The sequence below is a fragment of the Poecilia mexicana genome, unplaced genomic scaffold, assembly GCF_051168715.1.
Source record: "Poecilia mexicana isolate PSO_F unplaced genomic scaffold, ASM5116871v1 scaffold_22, whole genome shotgun sequence".
Lineage (NCBI taxonomy): Eukaryota > Metazoa > Chordata > Actinopteri > Cyprinodontiformes > Poeciliidae > Poecilia > Poecilia mexicana.
The window spans coordinates 7,266,850-7,288,444 of NW_028263391.1; the positions used below are offsets into that span (position 1 = coordinate 7,266,850).

The 21,595-nt window shown below is 39.7% G+C and overlaps 2 protein-coding genes across 4 annotated transcripts in view; both read right to left on the minus strand.

Annotated features, from left to right (window-relative positions):
• Positions 1-2,905, minus strand: part of LOC106927686 (DNA (cytosine-5)-methyltransferase 3A) — a 47,871-nt gene extending 44,966 nt beyond the window's left edge. The window contains exon 1 of one of the 3 annotated variants that reach the window (XM_088002791.1): positions 2,479-2,905. The gene's annotated coding sequence lies outside the window, so the exon portion shown is untranslated. Of the gene's footprint in view, positions 1-2,464 lie in introns of all 3 variants that reach the window. The other 2 variants (XM_088002789.1, XM_088002792.1) reach the window with 2 other exon arrangements.
• Positions 2,906-5,740: 2,835 nt separating this feature from the next.
• The window catches only part of dtnbb (dystrobrevin, beta b), a 33,356-nt gene continuing 17,501 nt past the window's right edge, over positions 5,741-21,595 (minus strand). Inside the window, exons 10-19 of the mRNA XM_088002834.1 lie at positions 20,850-20,924; positions 14,254-14,344; positions 13,551-13,639; positions 13,361-13,474; positions 12,351-12,447; positions 12,007-12,025; positions 10,755-10,916; positions 10,512-10,601; positions 10,357-10,420; positions 5,741-9,072 (exon numbers count right to left, since the gene is read on the minus strand). Of these exons, the coding sequence (XP_087858960.1) occupies positions 8,961-9,072; positions 10,357-10,420; positions 10,512-10,601; positions 10,755-10,916; positions 12,007-12,025; positions 12,351-12,447; positions 13,361-13,474; positions 13,551-13,639; positions 14,254-14,344; positions 20,850-20,924 (913 nt within the window). The 3' untranslated portion in view covers positions 5,741-8,960. The remainder of the gene's footprint in view (positions 9,073-10,356; positions 10,421-10,511; positions 10,602-10,754; positions 10,917-12,006; positions 12,026-12,350; positions 12,448-13,360; positions 13,475-13,550; positions 13,640-14,253; positions 14,345-20,849; positions 20,925-21,595) is intronic.

Genomic DNA, 21,595 nt, shown 5'->3' on the forward strand with positions numbered 1-21,595 from the left:
ACTGAAATTCACTTCATATTTAGTTCATCGCCTACAGAGCGACATGCCATGCTCCTCTTTTCTATTTGTCTTGAGATTTAGTTGTAAATAATTTATTCAAGGTGAACTACCCTCCAAAAACAAGCATGCCTCTGGTGACATCACTTAAAGCATAAGACAGCTGAGCCGACTTCTTTTTCTTGTTTTTTTTCCCCTCCCCTTCTCTGTTAACATGTTTTTATTTAAAATACTGAAAAAAGTGTTTGGAGCAGAAACGCAGCGGTTACATCTGTGAACATTTTATAAAAGCGACTCGTGGGAGCAGGACAGAGACCCGAGTTGATGCTTCAGAATCTCTCAAAATGTCTCAAAAGTTGTTCATCCGTCATAGTGTTCACTAACGCTAAACAATCAGCTCGACTCTTGTACCTCCTGTGATGTCATCAACCCAAAACATACAAAAAACTGAATTTTCTTCGTCCTGTTTTTTCAATTTTGTTCAGATTTTGTTTTGAAATGTTGTGGTGGAAATAAATATTTTAGGACTGTAACGATTCTTCAAATGACTCCCTCCATTATTCAAATTTCTCGAGGAAAATCTATCTGCCTCGAAGCTTCGTTAAATTATGTTTTATTATTTAGCGCACCGTGTTCTGGCCGGGACATTATGTGTGTTGGGCAGCACTCTCACCTCCGCCTATGAGTTGTTGTAGCAGCACAACGTCAAATTTTCCGGGTTTTCGTCATTTTTCGGGGGACCAATAAGCATTCTTAAATTGCCTGGCGCGATGCTTAGAGTACGACAGCTTATCTCCTTTCGGAAATGTCTGGCAACCGTTCCAAAGCGAACAGTGGGAAGAGCATGGCTGGCATATTTATACAGAGACTTCCGATTACTCGATAAATCAAAAATAATCGATAGAGTACTCGATTGCTAAAATATTCTTTGAAACGTTACTTTAATACCCACTTGTGTTTTTTTCATTGTCAATCTATATTTACCAGTGTATAAATTCACTGTCTTTGAAATGCATCCCAGAAGAAGAAACGGCTGCAGAGATCGAGCGAGACTGTCAGGGTAACAATGTTGTTTGAGTGAAGTGCAAACAAAGAAACGCAAAGGCTGTCATCAACTTGTAACCTCTTCATTTTCTGGTTGATGCATTTATAAATGAAATAGATTCAGATCTCTCTCTCTCTCTTATATTAAAAATATGGAATTGGCGTAAACCAGAATCAGCAGTATGAAAACTGAAAATAGGAACCAGCCAAAAATTAAAAATAAAAGCTCGATCGGTGCATTTCTAACAATCACACACACAAAAAAAAGACATCAGGGTACACAGCTTGTACTGTGACCCATTTTTCCTTCTGTAAAACTAATTCCTTTATTTAAAAAAAAGTTTTCTCATTCTAAAGCCAAAATCTTGTCAACTTTTCCATTAGTGTCGCAACATTAAAACATGAGGAGCTGCAGCAGCGTACCGTCCCCTGCCCCCTGACACACTTGCATATTTCCTCACTTCAACTTGGCTTTACTCTGAGACTCAGATTTCTCTTTGTTGAGTTCACGTCACGCAGCTATAGGAACCACACAGGCTTCTATAGACATACTGTATGGCGACTATAGCCTGCAGGCCCGTTCACACCACACGCACAGAGTGGCCGAGCTGTAGTCTTCATTAAATGGCCGGGGCGCTAATGTGTGGACTGTTTAATGCTGCGGGATTAAGACGTTGCACGTATTTCTGTGCATTAATATTTCATCTGCACATGGGCTGAAGTTACTCCTCCAGCAGCCTGCCATGCGCACACAGCCGGAGCTCGCTGTCGTACTAGTGGAAATGTGATTATTTTTTAAAATAAAGAATAGCCACTTTCATGTCAATTAGTGGACTAATTAAAAATGATCTGTCGTCTGAAATTTATTTATAAGTCACATAGGATGGAAGCTCTTTCCGCAGCCAATGTGCTGTGAGATTTTTTTTTCCGGCGATTTGGGGGTCACTCGTGCGTTTTTGCGGCTCCTAATTAGCCTTGCATCTAAGCCACATGCTTCCAGATAAGCTATCGCGTGGGGGCATCTGAATTTCTAGTGGCTGTCTCTTACAATTGCAAAGTTTTAGACATCTTCTGCAGCATGGGAAGTCTGCAATATGACCCAGGGGATGGTGGCCGTCTTACGGGCCACGGCTGCTGAAGGGTAAATCCCCCGTTATCTCCTTTTAGTCCGTCTACAGCGTTATTACGAAATCGCGAAGCCGGTCCTGTGGTCTAAATTACGGTCAAGTTCACCTCTGTATCTCCAGTGAGCATCCTCCGCAAGGAAAGCGACCCCCCACATTTCGCTATTTCCCCGTTTCCACCGAGCGCCTTCCGCTCTCGGGTTTTTTTTTTTTTTTTTTTTTCGTTCATAAAGGTTACCCTTCCTGCTCGGTTACGAGAGAGCCGGCTTCAACGCGTCTAGAAAAAAAGCGTGAATCACCGTGTGTTCGTTACCCAGTTTTCCCAAGTCCCAGGGCTGACCCTTTTTTGTCTCGCTTGCTCCCGGAGCCTCCTTCCTCTTTCGCCCCCGTCCTCCACCACCACCCCCGGCCTGACAGAACCTCCTCTCCAGATGCGCAGCAAGCACTACGGAGGCCTGGAGACGCCTCTGCTCTTGCTTCCACCGGGTCCTAAACACAGTAGTGTTAAGAAATGCTGGCTTAGCTTCATTTTAAAGGTTATAGATACAATTTTGTGGACAGTAAGTTCATGTTAGCAAGTTCATTATTTGGGTCCAAATTAGTCTTTCATCACGGGCAACTACTGAGACTGAACGGGGGTCGAACCAGCGACCCTCCGGTTACAAGTCGAACCTGTCATCACTATACTACTGTTGTGTCTTTTCGTTGACAAGGACATGTCAGAGTTAGCTATCCCATATTTATGAGATGCATGAATAACGAGACAGCAAATTAATAATTATGAGGGTTCTTTTAAAGTTCAGGATATAGTAAAAATCCAGCCTACAATTAAAGATGTCCATGACAGATTTAGATATTTAATTACTTACATTCATTCAAGTTGTTTTCTGATAGGAAATGAGGCAGCACCTCTAAGAAGCATCCATTTGGAAAACGACAGTATTCTTGTTCACGTTATTTTAAAAATGATTCATTTTGCATATTAACCAAATTCTTATTTACAATAACAACCTGGCAGAGAAGACGGCATGTTGGAAGTTTGATTCATTCTTAATAATCAATGAAATGTTCCAATGTCTAATAAGAGATCATAACAATAAAACTTTAACTTCTCATCTCAAAGCAGATCATTGATCATAAAACGACTGATCTTTTAACGTTTAATAAACTGTTCAACCCCCCTGCAAACCTCACAAATCTCTCTCTCTCCCCCCCCTTTCAAAGGTTTATTGTAGCTAGTGATGGCTGTTAGCAGGAAAGCTCTCTTGTACCCGTCTGTGTTACAGTGAATCTGAAGAAGCCTCTGACTGAAGACACTCTGCTTTCCCAAGACAGGCTGATGAAGAGGATGGTCCGGGTTGTCCATAAATTTCTTGGTTTTATGAAAAATCCTTCTTGGCATCATCGTCTTCAGAGGTTCCACAGTCGTCCCCAGAACAGAACCAGAGCATATGGGTCTGGTTCTGTTATCTCAAAGATATACCTCTGTGTCATCATATTTCTACCCCTTGGAAAATGCTGGAAAATTTGGAAAATTGTAAGTGTAAAAAAAAAAAAGAAGTAAAGCTAAAATTTAAAACATCCCCTGGTTCCATTTATCTATATGAAATGTCAACCAAGTGTTCAATTGGTGATTTTGTCAAAAATATTCCCTAACATGGGAATTCACTCCTAGCCTAATATAATTAGAAGTCCATTACTCACTGAATGAAAGAGTGCTAAACTAGGATACTGTATTCCACATTCTTTATAGAATAAACTATAACTCATAAACTGACTTCACATACAATGTAATAACATCTACAAGAAAACTTACTGCTGCTGCCTATTGCTTTTCACGTTGGTTACTGTTACCGGTAAGGCTGGTTATAAAAATAGCAAGGAAAGCAGTGCCAAAAAACGAGAACGTTAACAGTGAGAAGGATGCAGCCAAAATGTTGTAAATATTAGCGTCTAGCGACACCTGCTGTTGGGAGAAGGCTGTGATTTGGGCGATCTGTGTGACTCTTTATACATAGTGTGTTATGATTATGTCGCTAAAAGTATGTAAACGGAGTACAAAGTGTTGAAATGTGCAGTGCTTTAAAAAAATAGCACCCTTTGAACATTTAGCCACATTAATATATAAAATATAGTCTTTATTTGATAGACCAATATTTTTGGAAAGTAGACAAAAATATACCTTGTTTTCCTTTACTTTCTACTACAAATTTTTACTTTTGTAAAATTCTCAGAGGTGTGGCACACATTTACATTTACAAAACCACAGTTAATTCATTGCTTATCCATTTTTGTTGGAATTTTTCTGTTCACTTTTGTTTAGAAATTGCTCAATCTCAGTCAGAGGAGACTGACTGAGATTCTATGTAATAGATTTTCAGAAAAAAAAAAAGAAATGTAGGTCTGAACTTTGACAGGGCCATTCTTAAGATCATCTTTAGTGTCAAATCCTGCTGGAAGATGAACCCCATGTCATCTCATCTTTTATTTAATGTTTGGTTAAAAAGGAGCCAACTTATGCTCCAATAGCATAAATTCAGCTTTTGGGTCAAATTAGAAAGACATTTTTTGGACTCTGGTGCAGAAATATTAGCATGTTTTCCCTGTGTACACTGTAAAAAAACCCAAAAAAACATGACAGTTAATTGGCACTCAAGAGTATTTCCATCTAACAGCAGACGAGGAAACACGAAAAGACCAACGTGATTCATATTTTAAATCTTTTTAATATATCTCACATTTGATGTATTTACAAAAAAAAAAAAAATCTGTGGTTTTGTGACATAAAACTATGTTTAGTCAAATCAACGTGAAAACGAATGCATATACAAGAAGCGTAAGCGTACAGAACACACACATATTTAAATAACATCAGGGAAGCTGTGCTGTCTGCTTTGCACCATGTCTCTGTGAAAAACCAAAGAAAAAACAAAAAAAGGGATTACAGCGTATGCACCTCTGTGTGACCAGCTGTGTTAACCCGAGTTTGGTCTGACAGGGTGGGATACATACAGTATTGCCTCAGGACAGGTTCAAATAAAATGAATCACTCTGGAATATATATATATATATATATATATATATATATATATATATATATATATATTTTTTTTTTTTTTTTTTTTTTTTTTTGCCCATTTTGATAATAGTATAACTCTTAAATGCGTCTATTTTTTTTTTTTCAGCAGCAGATGACTTTCCTTCCCCAGGCATTCAGTGAACAGATTAAGGTCGACGACAGACTAGTAATGCAGATATACTTCAATATATACCTGTGTTTTTATATGACACACGTCTGCAAACAGTTTGGCACAAATGTAAAGGCTGAGCGTAAGATCCCCACCCCAAAAAACACGAGAAAATAATCGACAAATAAATAAAATCTCTACAAAGTCACAGACTAAAACCTTGACACGGAGGCTGACAGATTATCTCTTTTGCTGAATGGTTACTTTGTACAGCACTTTACAGTACAGCTACAGGCACGAACTGAAAGAACAGAACAGGAAGATTAAGAGTTGCAATAAAATGCAGGATCAGAATGAAAGGGGAAAGGGTCACATTTGTTTGTTTGCTTGTTTTTTTTTTTTTTTTTTTTTTTTAAATCTCAGCGTTTTCACATATAATTTGTGGGCCGAAACATGTTTTACAGCAGCAGTGGTTACAATAATTGTTCCTGCTTTCAAATCAAAGTGTACCAGGTGAATAACAGTTTTTGATAAACCCATTACAACGATTAGACTCCATCAATGTTGCAGAGCAGAATCATAGAAATAAAAAGACAATATACATCAAAACAGAGAAAAAAAGGGGAAAGAAATCAACATCTAGAATGGCAACAGAGGAGCCTCTTTTTGTTTTGTTTTTTGTCTTAACACAGTGTGTAACGGGTCGCTGAAACCTCTTATGTAGCTTATAGGACAGGCTTAGTGCATGAACCAGAAACAAAAAAAAACTTCTGCAGTTCAGTTAAATAAGGATTAAAGTAAAATCCAGAAAATGCACATTTGTTTTTACAGACGGCTACATTAAACAACATGAAATCAAACCAAAAACTTACATGTAAAGGTAAAATGGTTTGATAACCTGTGTGACTTTGAATGATAAGGATGGCTGACCGCTTCACAGCCTCTGTTAACACAACACTTTGCTTTGCCAAAAGACACAAAGTCACCCACAGACCAATCATTTCTAACCAAACAGCACTTATGAAAAACTCCTCTCCTAAAATCCCTGACACATTTCACAGCACCCTTGATAGAGACGTGGACAAAGCCCTGCAGTGAATCCATCTTTAATCATCAATGAAACTTTAGAGAAATTCTAGCTCTGAATTGTTTATTTTTACTTCTGTTACTGTGCAACACCGCAGATTAAATATGGGAAGTTGTCCATCAGAGTGGCTAAAAGAAATTAGTTTCTGTCACATAATATTTATGAACTGTGGAAACAGAAAAAGTATTGATTAATCATTCGAACTCCCTAGAAACTCTGATCAGCTGAAAGAAAAAAGTCAAGATTGTATTAAAAAAACGTTTCTGATATATATATTAATTAATTAAATAATGGGATTGTTAGGAGTACAGATAATTAGTAATTTAGTTAAACATAATTATTTCTTAACGTGGAAAAAAAATCCCTTGAAATTAAGATAGGATTTGTCAATTTTTTTTAAAGAGCTGCAATAAATGGTGATTTTTTTTATGATTAGGCTGTTTAACGTTTTCATGAAGGGTGCCAATAAAAGTGGCCATTACACAAATTAATCAATGCTTCATCATTCATTATTTGCTGATTGATTGATTTCTGCACAGGCATGTAGAGTTTCTACCTAAAACAGATCAAACCTACTCATAAGATGTGCTTTTGGAAGTCCTGATAAAATCGTACAAATGTGATCCGAAGCAAGTCCAATTCACTTATTGATTAAACGCGACCTCCCGATATCTCTCACATTTCAGGACTTGAACGGCAAACCGTTAGCTCTGCAGTCCCTGAGCACATTTATCGTCATTGCACATAAATATTTTCTGCTCACTTTCAACACCTAAATAAAGCTATTTGAAGCACTTCCTAGTTCTCTATGGCCTTCCAACCTCACACAATGAATGAGTGTTTACTTTGAAATTCTGACCTCGAGGTCGGCGGCTAGCCCAGCGGCTAACCCGCTAGCGTGCTAACGTGTTGCCTAGCAGCCTCTCAGCGTCCTCCGGAAGGAGGCACCGTGCTGTGTTGAGCTAACAATGCCCTTCAGGTGGTATTCACTGGGAGTAAAGGAGACTTGACTCGTTGTTGTGTTTTTTTTTTTGTTTTGTTTTTTCGCGGCAGCCCTCTGTTTGGCGAGCCGTGCTCTCTGAGAGCACATTAGCAGCAGAGTAGTACCAGACTCATCCAGCGTGTTCACATGCACAGGTTATTCTGGACGCCAGCCGAGGGTTTTATTTGGCTCTTCACACTTAAGTACTAGAATTAAAAAAAAGGCCCTAATGCCAAAGAATTTTTGCACTGCATTATTCCCTGAAATTATTAGCTTAGAACTGAGGTAAATTAGCTTGATTTGCTTTCTTGCCATGAGATTTATGAGAGCGTTTTTATACAAACGCCAGCCTGTCTTTATCTCCTGTCATTTGTTCTGTTTTAAATAAAGCTGATCTCACGTGACAGAAGTCACGTAAATCAATTTTAACCATTTCACAGCTGGTTTTCAGAGGTAACAAGTTTCACAGGAGCCTGTGGTAGTTTTACAGTCAGTGACTTTCAACTCCAAAAACTAGGTTGCCTTTACCCGCCTTTGTTTCCACTGATAAAGAACGGTAACAATATACTACCAGGATAGAAATGTATTCTAGAAAAAACTTGTAGTAAAACTTGAACCTTTGTATGGTGGTTTAGGGAGGGAGGTTTTCAAGCATTCAAAACTGGTACATTTTTTAAACTTCGTAAGTTAGCTTTATCAGTTTAATATAACTATTACCTCATACTTTCCATTTTCTGTTAAAGATTTAAAATCACCAGCACATCTTTGGAACCATGTGTGCTGAAAGAGGGAGTAAATCTTTTAGACCAAAATGAAAATGCTCATCAAAAGATGAAAATTCAGGGGAATAAACATTTCTGGTTTCACAGCAGAAGCAAAGAAACCTTAAGCAGGCGTTTGCTTATTCCTCTGGCCGACTCTCCCCATCATATAAATCATGGCAGTAAAGCAAATTCTAAAAAAAAAAAAAAAAAAACAGTAATTAAAAATAAACGTATCAATAAATAGTGCCTCCTAACAAGACCAAAGTCCCAGAATTTCCCCTGTGCAAGTAAACACAACTAGCATGAATTTGGAGGACACTTCTGACACCACAGCTGTCTTCACAACACCATCAAAGACCCGGCATAGCGTCGTACAGTACAGTAACTAAGTCCAGACATGAGTGCAAATTCATGCAAAAATCTAAAAAAAGAAAAGAAAACAAAACAAACATCATAAATAAATGTAAACTATTCAAAAAGAAAAAGAAAAAGCCGTCTCCTTGGTGAGAAGGCTCCGTGTGTTTACAGTAGTTTATGTACAGGACGATCTGCTGGAATGGGAGGAAAAAAATCACAGCAAGCTGTTCTTCCCACTCAGGAGGGAAACTGTTCTGGTAATTTTACAGCAGGTTTTTTTTGTTTGTTTTGTTTACAGGACAACATACACACTTGGTAATTAGACACATCTTGCTAGGCGCAAGGTGTGACGACTTCTTTTTTTTTTTCACATAGTGAAATTACTTTTTAGATTAGATGCATGCATTACTCTACGTGCTAATGCCAGGGGCTTCCTGCTGATGCCGAGTCTTCCCAGTCGATGACCGGATGTCCTCGCAGGCCGGGGTAGGGATCTCTTCCCCTCAGTGCTTTTGTACTCTCAGTGTGCCTGGACGCACAAACAAAGAGCATGTTTAGCGCCGCCGCCGCCGACCCCGAGGGGCGAACGAATGAAAAACCCGTCTCGGCGCGGCAAAGCGCCGCTCTCTAACTGTTTAATTTCTTTTGTGGTGCCGAGAGAGGCGGCAGTAGAGCCAGATGAGTTTATTATTAGCTGGTGTCGGTGCCATGCAGGGTGCTGCCAGGCCAAGTAAATACAGCGACAACGCAGTCATTAGTGGAAACAGATGCCGCTTCTGCGCCAGGAAGTGCTTGCACTTCAGTTTTTCATGTTTAGTGCGCTTGACACGAAGTCAATAACAGGCGCAAGTGCAATCGCTTAATTTCATTTAATTAACTCGAGAGTCCTCTTAACGTGTCACTTTTTCTTCTCGTGATAAGTGCTATAAAATAAAAAGGAATTATAAAAATATATATATATATATAAATTCCAGAGTTGATGTTTAATAACTGATTAAACTGGTTAGTTATTCCACCCACTTACTTATCTCATTGCAAATGCGCAATGAGATAAGTAAGTGGATGAAGAGATTCTTGCTACTTCATATTGTGCTTTTTCTCTATTTGTGTATTTTATCTTGTATTTATTTTTTGTGTGTTCTCTGTGTGCCTTCTTTAATTGAATTGAACTGAATTCAGTTGTGAGCATAAGTACGGCATCTTCTGAAAGTATTTACACCCCTTCAACATTTTAACGTTTTGGAACATTACGACACTTGCTCTTATTCTCTTCTCACTTTTTTCCCTTTCCCTCTTTTTTCTTCATTGTTTCCTTATTGCATAATTTTTTCTTTTTCTTTGTTCTTTTTCTTTTTAGGAGACTCACTAGGTGATTTAGGTTTCCCTACATCTGTCAATTTTTCACTGTTTTCTTTGCTTTAATTTTTTTGTCTCTAGTTTTTTTATGCTGTAGATATTTTATCTGTTTTTTGTTTTAATTTACATAATTTTTTTGTTTTTCTTGAGTTTTTAATTACTTCTTTGCATTTTTTATGCATTTTTATTTTTTCTTTTTATTTTTTGTTTTGAGAAAAAAAATCTGCAATTAGTTTTTTTTGTCTTTTATACTGTAATTTATTTTTTCTGTCTTTTTTATGCTTTTCCTCTGTTTTTGGTTTGGAGAAGTTTCAATATTTAATTTATTTTTATTTTTTTTAACTGCTGGTTTGGTCGTTTACATATTTTTTAAAACTCTAAAATCATTTAGTGTTAGGTGTGACACACATTAATATTAACTTTAGTGCAGTTAGAAGACTAATGGATCGGCAAGTACCTGGACCCACCTCTGTCTCCACCATTCCTCATGTTGGTCTCGTCGTCCTCCGCCACGTCATCCACTTTGGAAACAAACACAACCCAACATTTCAGATGCAAATACTTGAGTCAAGAGGAAGTGGAAGACTCCTCGAATACAGACTGGAGACCGACCTGAGTGGAGCTCTTTCACCAGCGATGACATGGTGTTTGTGATTGAGTCAGCAGCAACTAAAAGATCGTTCCGAAGGTTTCTGGGTACACCTAAGGAACGGTAAGATGGACCGTCATTAGTTCTGTTCTGCTTTGCAATGTGTTACCTTTCAGCTGCGTTACCTTTGAGGCACTACTTTATATTTTTATATTCCATGATTCTCAGCAGGTTTTTTTTTTTGTAAGGAGTTGGATTCGACTCACCCTGAGCAAAGGCCTCCAGCACGTCTCCTCCCACGCCTGCCAGGCAGTCCTGCGGTGTGTGAGTCGGGGTGGACCCTGCCGAGGTGGAGCGAATGGGCATGGGCATGGAGCAGCCGGCACCGTGACTCGGAGAAGAATGAGGGGAGCCTCCAGACTGGGATGGCGAAAGGCAAAATCAGTCAAAAACGCTTAAACAACCTATTTACTGCATTACTAACCTCTTCTTTTTTATAATGCTAGCATACAGGCAGATAGAAAACAGACAGGCGAATAAACAAAACAGTAAATCTTGTACATAAGTCAAATGTTCTAACATGACAACATAGAATAAATACTAAACATTAAGTGTTAAAACACTGCATCTTTTAATCACAAGAGACATTCAGTAAAACGGAGATAAAGTTGCTCTTAATTTCTTATTTGTTCTTCATTTATTGGCATAAATGTGGCTTTTATGGCCAAATTTATGCAGCACAGAGGCGTCAGTGGTACAGAGCACACACACACACACACACACACACACAAGCAAATCAAATGCTGCAGCAATGACGTAATATCACCTCTGAATCTCATGCTGCGCAACGCAGACGCTCTGTCTGCGCCGAGGAAAATTCACTTATTTCTGCGAGAAGAAAAACGGTCGGTCTGTGCTATTTTCTGACTAAATCACATCATATTTTGGTCACTGGTGGTCGTGGATGTTGAACTTCCAGCTCAAGGTGGTCAGACAATAAATATGTCTAGGACAAAAAAGAGTAAATTTCCTCACTAAGTCCTGAAGCAGTTAGACAAACTAAATTTGACATTGGCATGTCCATTGGCAAATTCCACATTTAAATGTACGGGTATGTACAGATCTTTACTGCCAGTTGTTCTCAGTTTTCTCTTAATGCTACATTGGTTGAGTTTCTCCCGTTCAAACTCCTTTACTGCATCAGGATGTTAATAAATGTGACGTGTGGGCATAAAAGTGGATCCTGTGCTGAGTCTGGACTAACAAAAGTACACCGTATTCTTGAAAAGTTTTGAACATATCATTGAACGGGATGACGCTAACCTTCATGCTGAGGTTCAACGGGAAAAAAAAATCTATGCACTCATCAGGAGTTGATGTCAATGAAAAAATTTGATATTTTCCTAATTCGATTTCACAAAACTCGTGCAAGCTGTGTCTGTGAGGAACAGGGGGGGAAGCGCAGAGACCATCAACTACTGTAATCACTTTGCAAAGCGAATCGAGAGCAACTTACAGCCTGCTTCTGCTCCTCATCCTATCAGCCAACAAAGGTGAGCAGAGAGAAAGCGAGAAGAGCGAGAGCAACAAAATTAATGAAAAAAAAGGAGAAAGTGATTTCTGCATGCATCACACGGCACACGTTTACATGGCATAACATCAAGGTAGTCTGTTGTGCTCGGAGAGGAAGACACATTTCATCTATTCAAATCCCAATTATCCGAGGTAGATTAGCAGCAACGAGCCAGTAAGAAAACCACAAAGGAAAGCGGCCGACTCAAGACGTTTGATGCTCTACCCAAGTCGGGGGTCTCATCCTCCCACCTGCAGGTAAATCTTCTTGGACCAGGAGGCGGTCTTACCTTCAGCAGCCTCATCAGACCCTCCAGCTGCACCATCAGCTCCCGCCTGCTCTCCTGCAGGGCCGACATGCGCCTCTCCAGCTCGTCCTTCCTGTGTCTGCGGATGGCAGACAACACGGTTCAAGTTTCAGGTTTGTTCATTCGCGCGTGGATTTTGGGTAAAAACAGCAGTCTGCTTTCTAGTTAGAGTGCAAAACCAAAATAACAATAATAATAATAATAATAATAATAATAATAATAATAATAATAATAATAATAATAATAATAATAATAATAATAAAAAGTGAAGTTGACCCTAAATGTTTTAGACTAATTTGAGGTAAACTGAAAGTTGTTTATTTATATATCAGTACCGAGTGTTTTTTTTTTAAGTCATCTAATTATTGTTTCTGACAGGAGCACAAAGAATAATTTTTTAAAACCAACCAGAAATAAGTGCACAAAAGAAATACATAAACGAATGTAAACTGAAATCCTTCATTTGTGTTGCGGCTTGTTAGCACCCTCTGCTGCTTATATTGTGTAACTGCATATTTACAGATATTGTGAATCAGGTATTTTGAAACTTCCCAGGGACATCAGAGCAACAGATCAGTAAGGGAACAGAAAAGGCTCAAAAGAAGAAAAAAACAAAACAAAAAACGTAATTTTGAATATTGCCAATGTGCATAAATCTGTTGGGTTAGTTTGGAATCTTTTTTCCCCTTACAAGTCTTTTTTTTTGTTCTTGTTTCACTTTCTGTTCACTTTTGGCAAGGTTTCTGATTTATTATTTAGGACAGAGCACACACAGCCTCGAAGAACATATAAAATGTTATTTGAGCCTGTTCTTCCTGCAGAAATCTCTTCCAAGAGCATAACCTAGCGGTGACGCCAAGCTCTGCGGCACGACAGAAAATTATTTCAGGAAAGAAGAAGAGAAGAGACCCAGAGGTGTTTTCAGGCATGTTTTGGCCCTCCACTTGTGCGTATCTTCCTGTTATCGTCGGGTCAGCGACACCGCATCGTACCTGAGGAGTCGCAGCTCGGTCAGGAGCGTGGGGTTCTGCTGGGCTTTCTCTGGCGTGGGCTGGGAGGCCTGTTCATGCTCCAAACGGAGCCTCTGGATCTCCTGCAAGATCTCCCTGATATGGGGAAAAATATTTTAAATGTAACAGAACATTTCTTTTACCCCCCCCCACAACGAGAAATCAAGCGAACCTGTTTTTGTTCTCCAGCTCTGCGATCAGCTGTCTCTGTTGCTTATTGGCGTCGAAGTTGAAAGTCAGGTCTGTTGGAGGACACTGTTGCTGCAACGCAAAACACCTCTCAGTAAAACCAGCGAGAAAAGCTACAAACACAGCAACAGTTTTCATGCTTTTCAACATTTTGTCATGAGACAACCACAGACGTGAACTGAAGAGTGGAAGGAAAAATCTGACATATGGGTTTTCAAACCTTTTTACCAATGGAAATCTGAAAAGTGTGGTGTGCGTTTTCACTCAGCTCGCCACAGTCACTCACTGTGAATTTTCCGTTTAGCTAGTGCAGATACCTTAATGAGAAAATGTCTTGTTATAAGTTGAATAATCTGCAAGTTGAACTTTATTATTTAGTACCTAAGTGATTTCTGGAGGAAATTGGTTGTGCTGGGTTTTATTTTGGGGTATCGTCATAATATTTCAAGTTTTTATGTGTAACAAAATGTGAAAACCACGTGTCATTTCCTTCCACTTCACAACTATGCACCACTTTGTGTTGCTCTGTTCCACAAAAGTACCCAAATTACAACAAAAATTCACTTTTTCTACAATTTTCCAGCAACCGAGAGGCATGTGAAGAAGAAAACAATAACTTCTATGACTAGGAGATTTGAAACACAGCTTTGACCGAAACCCTTTGAGTCTTTCTGTGAGGTACTTACTGTGGAGTTGCCTGCCTCAGCCGCCAGGCGCGCAGCGTATCGAGCGATGAGCCGGTGCTCTTCGTCTAACCGGCTGGGACTCTCCAAAACACTGACCAAAGTCAAACAAAGAGCAAAACATCACACACATACACACACACAGTCAATCTGATTATTTGCAGAAAAAAAAAATTCACTAAATGAATTCAGGAGTCCAGAAATGGTAGAAAAGGAGCAAAAAAAGATTAGAAGAATGAAACGATGATAACTGGATAAGCAGCATGCGGGATGCTTTTATGACAGCTACGAGTACCCGCTTTGGTCATTTCAGCCAAGAAAAGAGATTTCAAATATTGTCCAAGAGTTAAAATGATCATGAGTGGGACATATGGTGTGGGCAGATGATGGGACATATGCTGCTTTCCCCCCCCCTCCCCGCAGGTCATCTCCAAGCGAGAAGGGAAAGCGAGCTCAAACGGTGCGGGGAGCATTTCCAATTCTGACTGGAGGAAGACCAACGGCCGACAATTAAACTCAGCATGGCTGTAAAGCCGCTGCATCGACTCAAACACTAACCGAACCTGAAAAACGCAGCAAAAGTGGCTTTTTTGTGCCTTTTTTCCTTAAGTGTTTGATCCCAATTTAAGGCTTCATATCATCAAGGGAACTTTAAACAAACATGGCCTGGGGAAATCCAAAATAGTGTTTTTCAAATGATGATTTTTTTTTTTATCCAGGGGGGGAAAAAGCTCCCTAAACTTAACAAATGGATTTTGAGCTTTTGCTTTTACCTCATTGGAGGGTTTTCAAAGCTGAAACGCCCGCACACGTAAACGCCGTTTGTCCTCTGCATCTCGACGAGGAGATTTCCACACCTTCATACTCAATTTAACTCCATTCAGAAATTATCTCAAAGAGAAACTAAATGTGTACATTTCACTTATATATATGGATGCAGGTAGGTTTGGATAGCTATTTTTACTCAATGCATGAAGTAATAATTTCAAAATTGAGTAAGTGTAACACTGATGAATATGTTGGATGTGATGACATTTGACAAAATTGAATGTTTATTGATTGTTTCTATGTTTTTATTATGTGAATCATTTTGAAATGGGCTGCACAAATAAACTTTGACTTGACTTTTTTTCTTTTTGGTCACTTTGGGTATTTTTTTGTTTGAGATAGAAATGTGTTTGATGAGCCGAATCCTTCACAAAACACAACAGGGAAAACTGCAAATTTAGCTACTTTGTTATCATTGCATGAACGACCTCTGAATGAACCGAGGTAATGGCCGAAGTATCCGTCAGATCCCTTGATGGGCTCAATGTTGTGTCACAAATTAAGAGGGAAAAAAAATAAAACATGTAAAGGAACTCAATCAGAGCAGAGCGGGACATTAAAAAAACATCTCACTAAATGGGTCTCGTTGTAAATAATTTACAGTCTCGCTGATACCGATGTTTCTTGTAAGAATACGGCGACAGATCAGGGAATTGCTCTGCCCGAAGTTCTAATGCTACGTCCAGATTGTAGTAATTTTTTTTTGACAAAAACTTAACAATTTTCACAATTTACCTTTTAGTTCTTTTCCTGATCTGGTACATTTGCCGCATCCGTTCTGTATTTTTGTTTTCTTCAAACTTCTTTCGTTACTCCCAGATAATGTTGAACAAGTCTAAAAGCATCGAACTGACAGCGCGCCTATTCAAAGTGCTATCTGGACCGGATCGCCATCGGCAGGCTCCTACTTCGGAGAATCGGATTAAGTCAGAATGCTGGGACAGAAAGTCAATATCAGCTTGGGTGTGTGTGCTATATTTGGAGTATTTTCACCGCTTCTCCTTGCGATCAAACAGTCCTACCCCACAGGGAGCAGGAGACGTGACATTCATCTTTACTTGAAATAAAAAAAAAATTAAAAAAAAGAAATGACGAGAGGTCATAGATAAAAATAGTATTTGTTTTTGTTGTTGAAAGTTACTAAAACATAAAAGTCAAGGCAAAGGTGGAGCAGAAAGTGGTTTTGTTCTGCAATATTAAATTAAACAGACATGTGAGTGCAGTGTGTTGAGAAACAGTAAAAAAAAAGAGATGAATAACCCCCTTTTTTAATCAGAATTGGTCTTGTCTTTTGTTTTCTTTTTATTATTATTATTTTTATTGTTCATAGACGTATTTGTCATGTGCATGTGTCGTCTTGCCAGTGGGGGCGCTATCGTGCCGCTGTGGGTCTAACAGGGAGAACGAGTTTCCTGGCTCTGGGCATGCGCGGCTCAGAATAAACGAGCTCCTGACAGAGATACACTGTTACGACTCACCTCCTCTGTGATCCACAGATCTGGTTGCACAGGATTCATCTACCTGTGTACCACTTGATACTGGCCCCAGATTCCCCTAGGTCTGGTGCCGGTAACATGAGCAGGAGTAAGACTTAAGTTCACTGAACATATGCGATAGTTAGAGAACGCTAACATCAATTCATTTAGCAAAAAACTCCAATTTGGATAAAGTAGCCGCTGCTGTCAATTAAAAAAAAAGGATTCCAAAGAATTCTGAAAGTCGGAAGTAGTCACAATGCTAATGCTAACCATTAGCATCAACGAAATATAGCTGTTTACTGGATGCCCGTTCATAATGACTCGGATCGGTATCAACACAGCTATTTTACATTTATTCGACTGCCCGTGAATGGTAAGTTAAATCACTTCAAAATGTTTTCCTCTGCTGGAAACAGAGCATGACGTAACACAGCATGACGTGTTACGTCATGCTATCCCATTTCCGCATGACGTAACACGTAATAAATTAACTTCCTGGAGGGCGCGCTTCTGTGTGAGAGAGGCAGAAAGGGGGGCTGCCATGTCAGCAGAGCAGACGGTATCAGAAGCCGACTGTGATGGAGCGTCGAGGCAGAGCTCGGGCCATTTTTTTAAGAGCCTGCATGGAGTCTGTAGCCTGCAGCTGGCACTTTGTTTTTCACCCCATTAAAACATGAAATCGGAAACGGTCAACGAACAATGACGGTGGTGGAGAGGGGGGCTCTGTCCCGCTTTAGGGGGGCATCTTTAGCTGAAGCAGAGCGACGACGAGCTTTGCTTTATTCAGCAGGAGCATATTTGACTCACCGGCCTTTCGACAACAGGCGAGAGAATGCTGTGAAATTTTAACAGTGGATTAATATTTATTAGAAAGACAGGGAACAACTCAACCGGGCTGAACAGAACTTGCCCCCCCAACACACTGCAAAAAACCCGCCACAAAATCTCGGCAAGTATTTTTGGTGTAGTTTCCGGTACAAATATCTTAGTACACTTTAAATAAAACTAAACTAGCTAACAAGTAACTTTTCAGCAAGATATAGGTGCTTGTTTTTAGTTCGTAATTCTGGAATATTGATTTTTAAAAAAGCACTAGTTCTGCTGGTAGATTATTTCCCTGGGCTGGAGTTGCTGTAGAAAGGTTTTGTTCAGAGGATATTAATATGTCCTAGTGAAAGTACAGACCTGAGTCCAATTGAGAATCTGTAGCAAAACATGAGAAGTCCTATTGGATGGATGCTTTCAATCTAATTTCCCTTTCAAAGAAGAAATGACAAAACATTTCAGTGTCTCTAAAGGTGGAGGTCATTGCAGCAAAAAAGTTGCTCTCTACAAGTACTAACGCAAACTTACTCCACACTTCTTTTTTAAACAAAACATATATAAAGAAATGTATTTTTCCTTCCTACTCAAAGTCATGTGGTAAAACTCCAATAAAATGCGCCGAAGCTTGTGGTTGTAACATGACTGGGTGCGTAAAAAGGCTTCCAAAGGGGGATTGCTTGTTCTTGTTCACATCTCTCAGCAAAATCCACAAACGCTGCTTCCCCGGGATTCCTGCTGCGTTCTCATCGCCACTTCAATGTCGTCCCCTTTCTGTTTGCTTGGGACTCCATAATCCCTGCGTTAATTGGAAGAAGACAGTTTCCGCCATCTTGTCTTTGCCGTCTGCCCTAAATCCTTCATGTCGTCTCTTCAACTCATCAAACACTTCTTATTTTAGATGCTAGTTGCTCTAATGTGCTTCTTGTTTTTTTTCTTGTTTTTTTTTTTCCTGGAGTTTCTCAGCATGACAGATGTTAGGAGCTGCTGAGGGGTTTAAGAAGTGATCAATAAGACTACATATTACTCAAATTAGTCAAGCAAATGAATAAAAATGACAAGACAACCAATGGTTGAAGTAATTACCAATGCAATAGTAATGGTGTGATTTTGTGCGCCGCTTTTGCCCTTCAGATGGCAGATGTGCAGCTGTTTTGACCCCTCTGAGGCAACGACATCCTCCGCGAGTGTCATCTTCACACGGCGGCGCTGACTCACAGAGCAAAATGTCAAGACAAAGGTTATCGGGCTTCTGCGCTACCGCCACAGTGAGAGAAACCTCGGGAGAGAATCGCCTTTCCTGCAACATGAACCCATCCGCTGACCTCCATGGGTTTGGATGCGTGACATCATTAAAGTCCCTGAAACCAGCGCCGCGCCATCAGAAATAACCATCTCCATCAAAGGTTAATGTCATAAATGATTGGCTCGATGGTTAGATTTTGAAGATTAAGTGAAAGAAAACCCCAACACATTTTAAATTGATGGATTTTTTTTTTAATTCCTCCCCCCGTCTAGTTTTCCAGCTGCCCTTCAGCTGAAAAAGTCCTTGGCGAAGGCTGATGACTCTGCCTGAGACTTCCACACCCCCTTCGTTCACGGTCTCCCCCCCCCAGATTTCCGACGAAGTCGTCGTCTTGCAGCTCCCCAGTCTCTGAGCGCTCTGATCTCAGGAGCACAAAATTGCCGGAAAGATTTGCAGGAGCGATATGGTGCACACGAGACGGGGAAAATCTAGACCTGCGGGGACAGGACACGTTTACGCCGCAGCTCCCCTCGGAGCGCTCTGCTCCGTCGCCGGCTTCATAACCACAGAGCTTCGTTACCCGCTGTGAGTAAATAATGATGCCAGAGTCCAGGCTCTCACACGAGATGGACTGAAATGAGAGGAGGCTCTTAGAGCGACCAGGCTCCATCCGGCTCCATCATAATCTCTTTGTCATGTCATCCTGTTAGGTAGACGTGATCACAAATTCACTGTGACAGCAGAGCATATTTTCTAACTAAAAATACACCCGGAAGGTCACGCTGCTCGGAGGCAAAAATATGTGCAAAGAGGGGGTATGATTTGCTGTTCTCATTCTGATCAGAGACAATCTGTCGTCTATTTTAAGCGCGGCCTCAATTCAGGAGTGATTAAAAAGGATTTATATGGATTTTTCGGGCGACTTATGGAGGTAATTTGTCGTCTCAAGGCCAGAACTGCGATCATATTTTTTAGAGTAACTGTGAGTAAAACAAAACAAAACAAAAGAAAAAGTCATGGTTAGATATCATTAACCGTAAAAGTTAACAGAAAACTAAGATGTAGTCCTGCTGCTGCAAAAATGTTGTACTGACTTTGGTAAAGCAAGCAAAACTTTATGCTCGCTTGCTTTCATGAGCAGGTTATCACACAGTTTAGCTGAGCTGTTCCGTACAGAGTAAAGCATTCATAAGAAGTTGATAGAGGTATTCATAATAACCCTTGAACTTTTTACTTTTTCTCACAATACAATCACAAACTTTGAGGTATTTTACTAAGACTTTTTGGGAGGTAATGTAGTGCATAGCGACGTAAAAGTGACGTAAAAAAACAGCCATCCTGATGGCATAATGCTGAGGATGTTGTGTTTTTTGCCACACATTTACAATGTAGGCCCAAAAGGTTCAATTTTGGACAAATATCTATATTTGTCAAAAAAAAAAAACAACAAAAAAAAGAGTTGAAAACCATGTATAATTTTAGGTTTTTGTATTAGTATTTTTTTTCTAAAACAAGTAAAAAAAAAAAAAACTAACAAAAAAAAGAAAAAAACCCATGGCATAATGCTGCCATTACCATCTTTTACCTTGGGGTTCATGTATTGGATTGGTGTGCAGTAATTTTTTTTTTTGCCACATATTTGGCATGTAGATCCGTAATGTTCTATGTTTGACACATTTTTAGCTTTTTTTTTGTAAAAAATGTTGAAAACCATTCAACATTACTATTGAATTTACAATTACATGCTGTTTTGTGTTGACCTATCACAAAATATCCCAAGAAAACTAATTTAAGTGTGATTGCATACAACTGCAACACTGTCATAGCGGCTAACTAGCCTAAACTCACTAGCTTAACGGATATCCTCTTAGCTTGTCATTTAAGATCTAATAGCTCTAGTTATCTTAATAGGAGTGATGTTCTCGATGCCAGAACTATTTGTGTGTGTGAGACTGGAAATAAACTGAATTTTTTTTGTAACTTTTTCTCATTCATGGCTAAGTGTGGAAGCCTTCTTTAGCTAGTTGACTGGTTAGGACAGCGGGATGCTAGGTCTCTTTATGCTCATACTGAGAGGGAAAATTCTGGTCTGGCGTTGCAATAAAAGGATCACAGCATAATATTGGATCAGTTTTGAAACTCTCCAAAACTTTGGAGTACCTTAAATCTGGTCCTTGTATAGTCAGTTAAGGGGGAGATTGCAGGCATATCGTCAAAAAGCTTACCTTTTGGTAGGAGTGGGTGCACCAGAGGACATGAGCATTGTGTCGTTCATGTTGTTGGTCGCTGCTTTCGGCTGACTAAAACAAGACAAGATTAGAGGTTTTTAATGCTACGCCGCAGAGGTCTGTGCTGCTTGACACCGGGAACGGGAGGAGAACAATTTGCATTTTTATTAATAATCATAAATCAAGCTATTCTAACTTCAGCTTCATCCAGCTGTAAGTAAGAACGTAAGAGCGGAGGCAGGAAGAGGAATCATTAAAACCCACAGAATGTGGTGCACCAAAAAAAAAAAAAAAGGAAAACTGTGATATAATCAACTTTCCTGCAACTGATTTAGATGTTTTTAGGCAATTAGCTCAACTCTAATTAACAAGTGCAAGAGCAACAACAACAAACAAGGATTCTAATTAAACCACAAGTCTAGAGAAAAAAAAAAACAAAAAAAAACGGCACCAATAAAACAGTGGAAGGTGACATTGTGGGAGGTAATTTGAGAGAGTAAACAAAGCAACGCGGCCCATATGGTGTCTGGATTCGTGTCGGGGCTCGCCAGGACTCGAACTCTCAGGGCACAGAGTCTCATTAACGGATCAAAACATCCCCCGGAAAACAGCAGCCGCTCACAAACACGCGGAGGTCTGCACATCTCTGGATTTGCATCCTCTGAATCTGCACCTTGTAGTTATTAGCCTCGATTCTGTTTGGCTTTATTTACATCTCTCACTATGACACAGAAGGCAGAGCC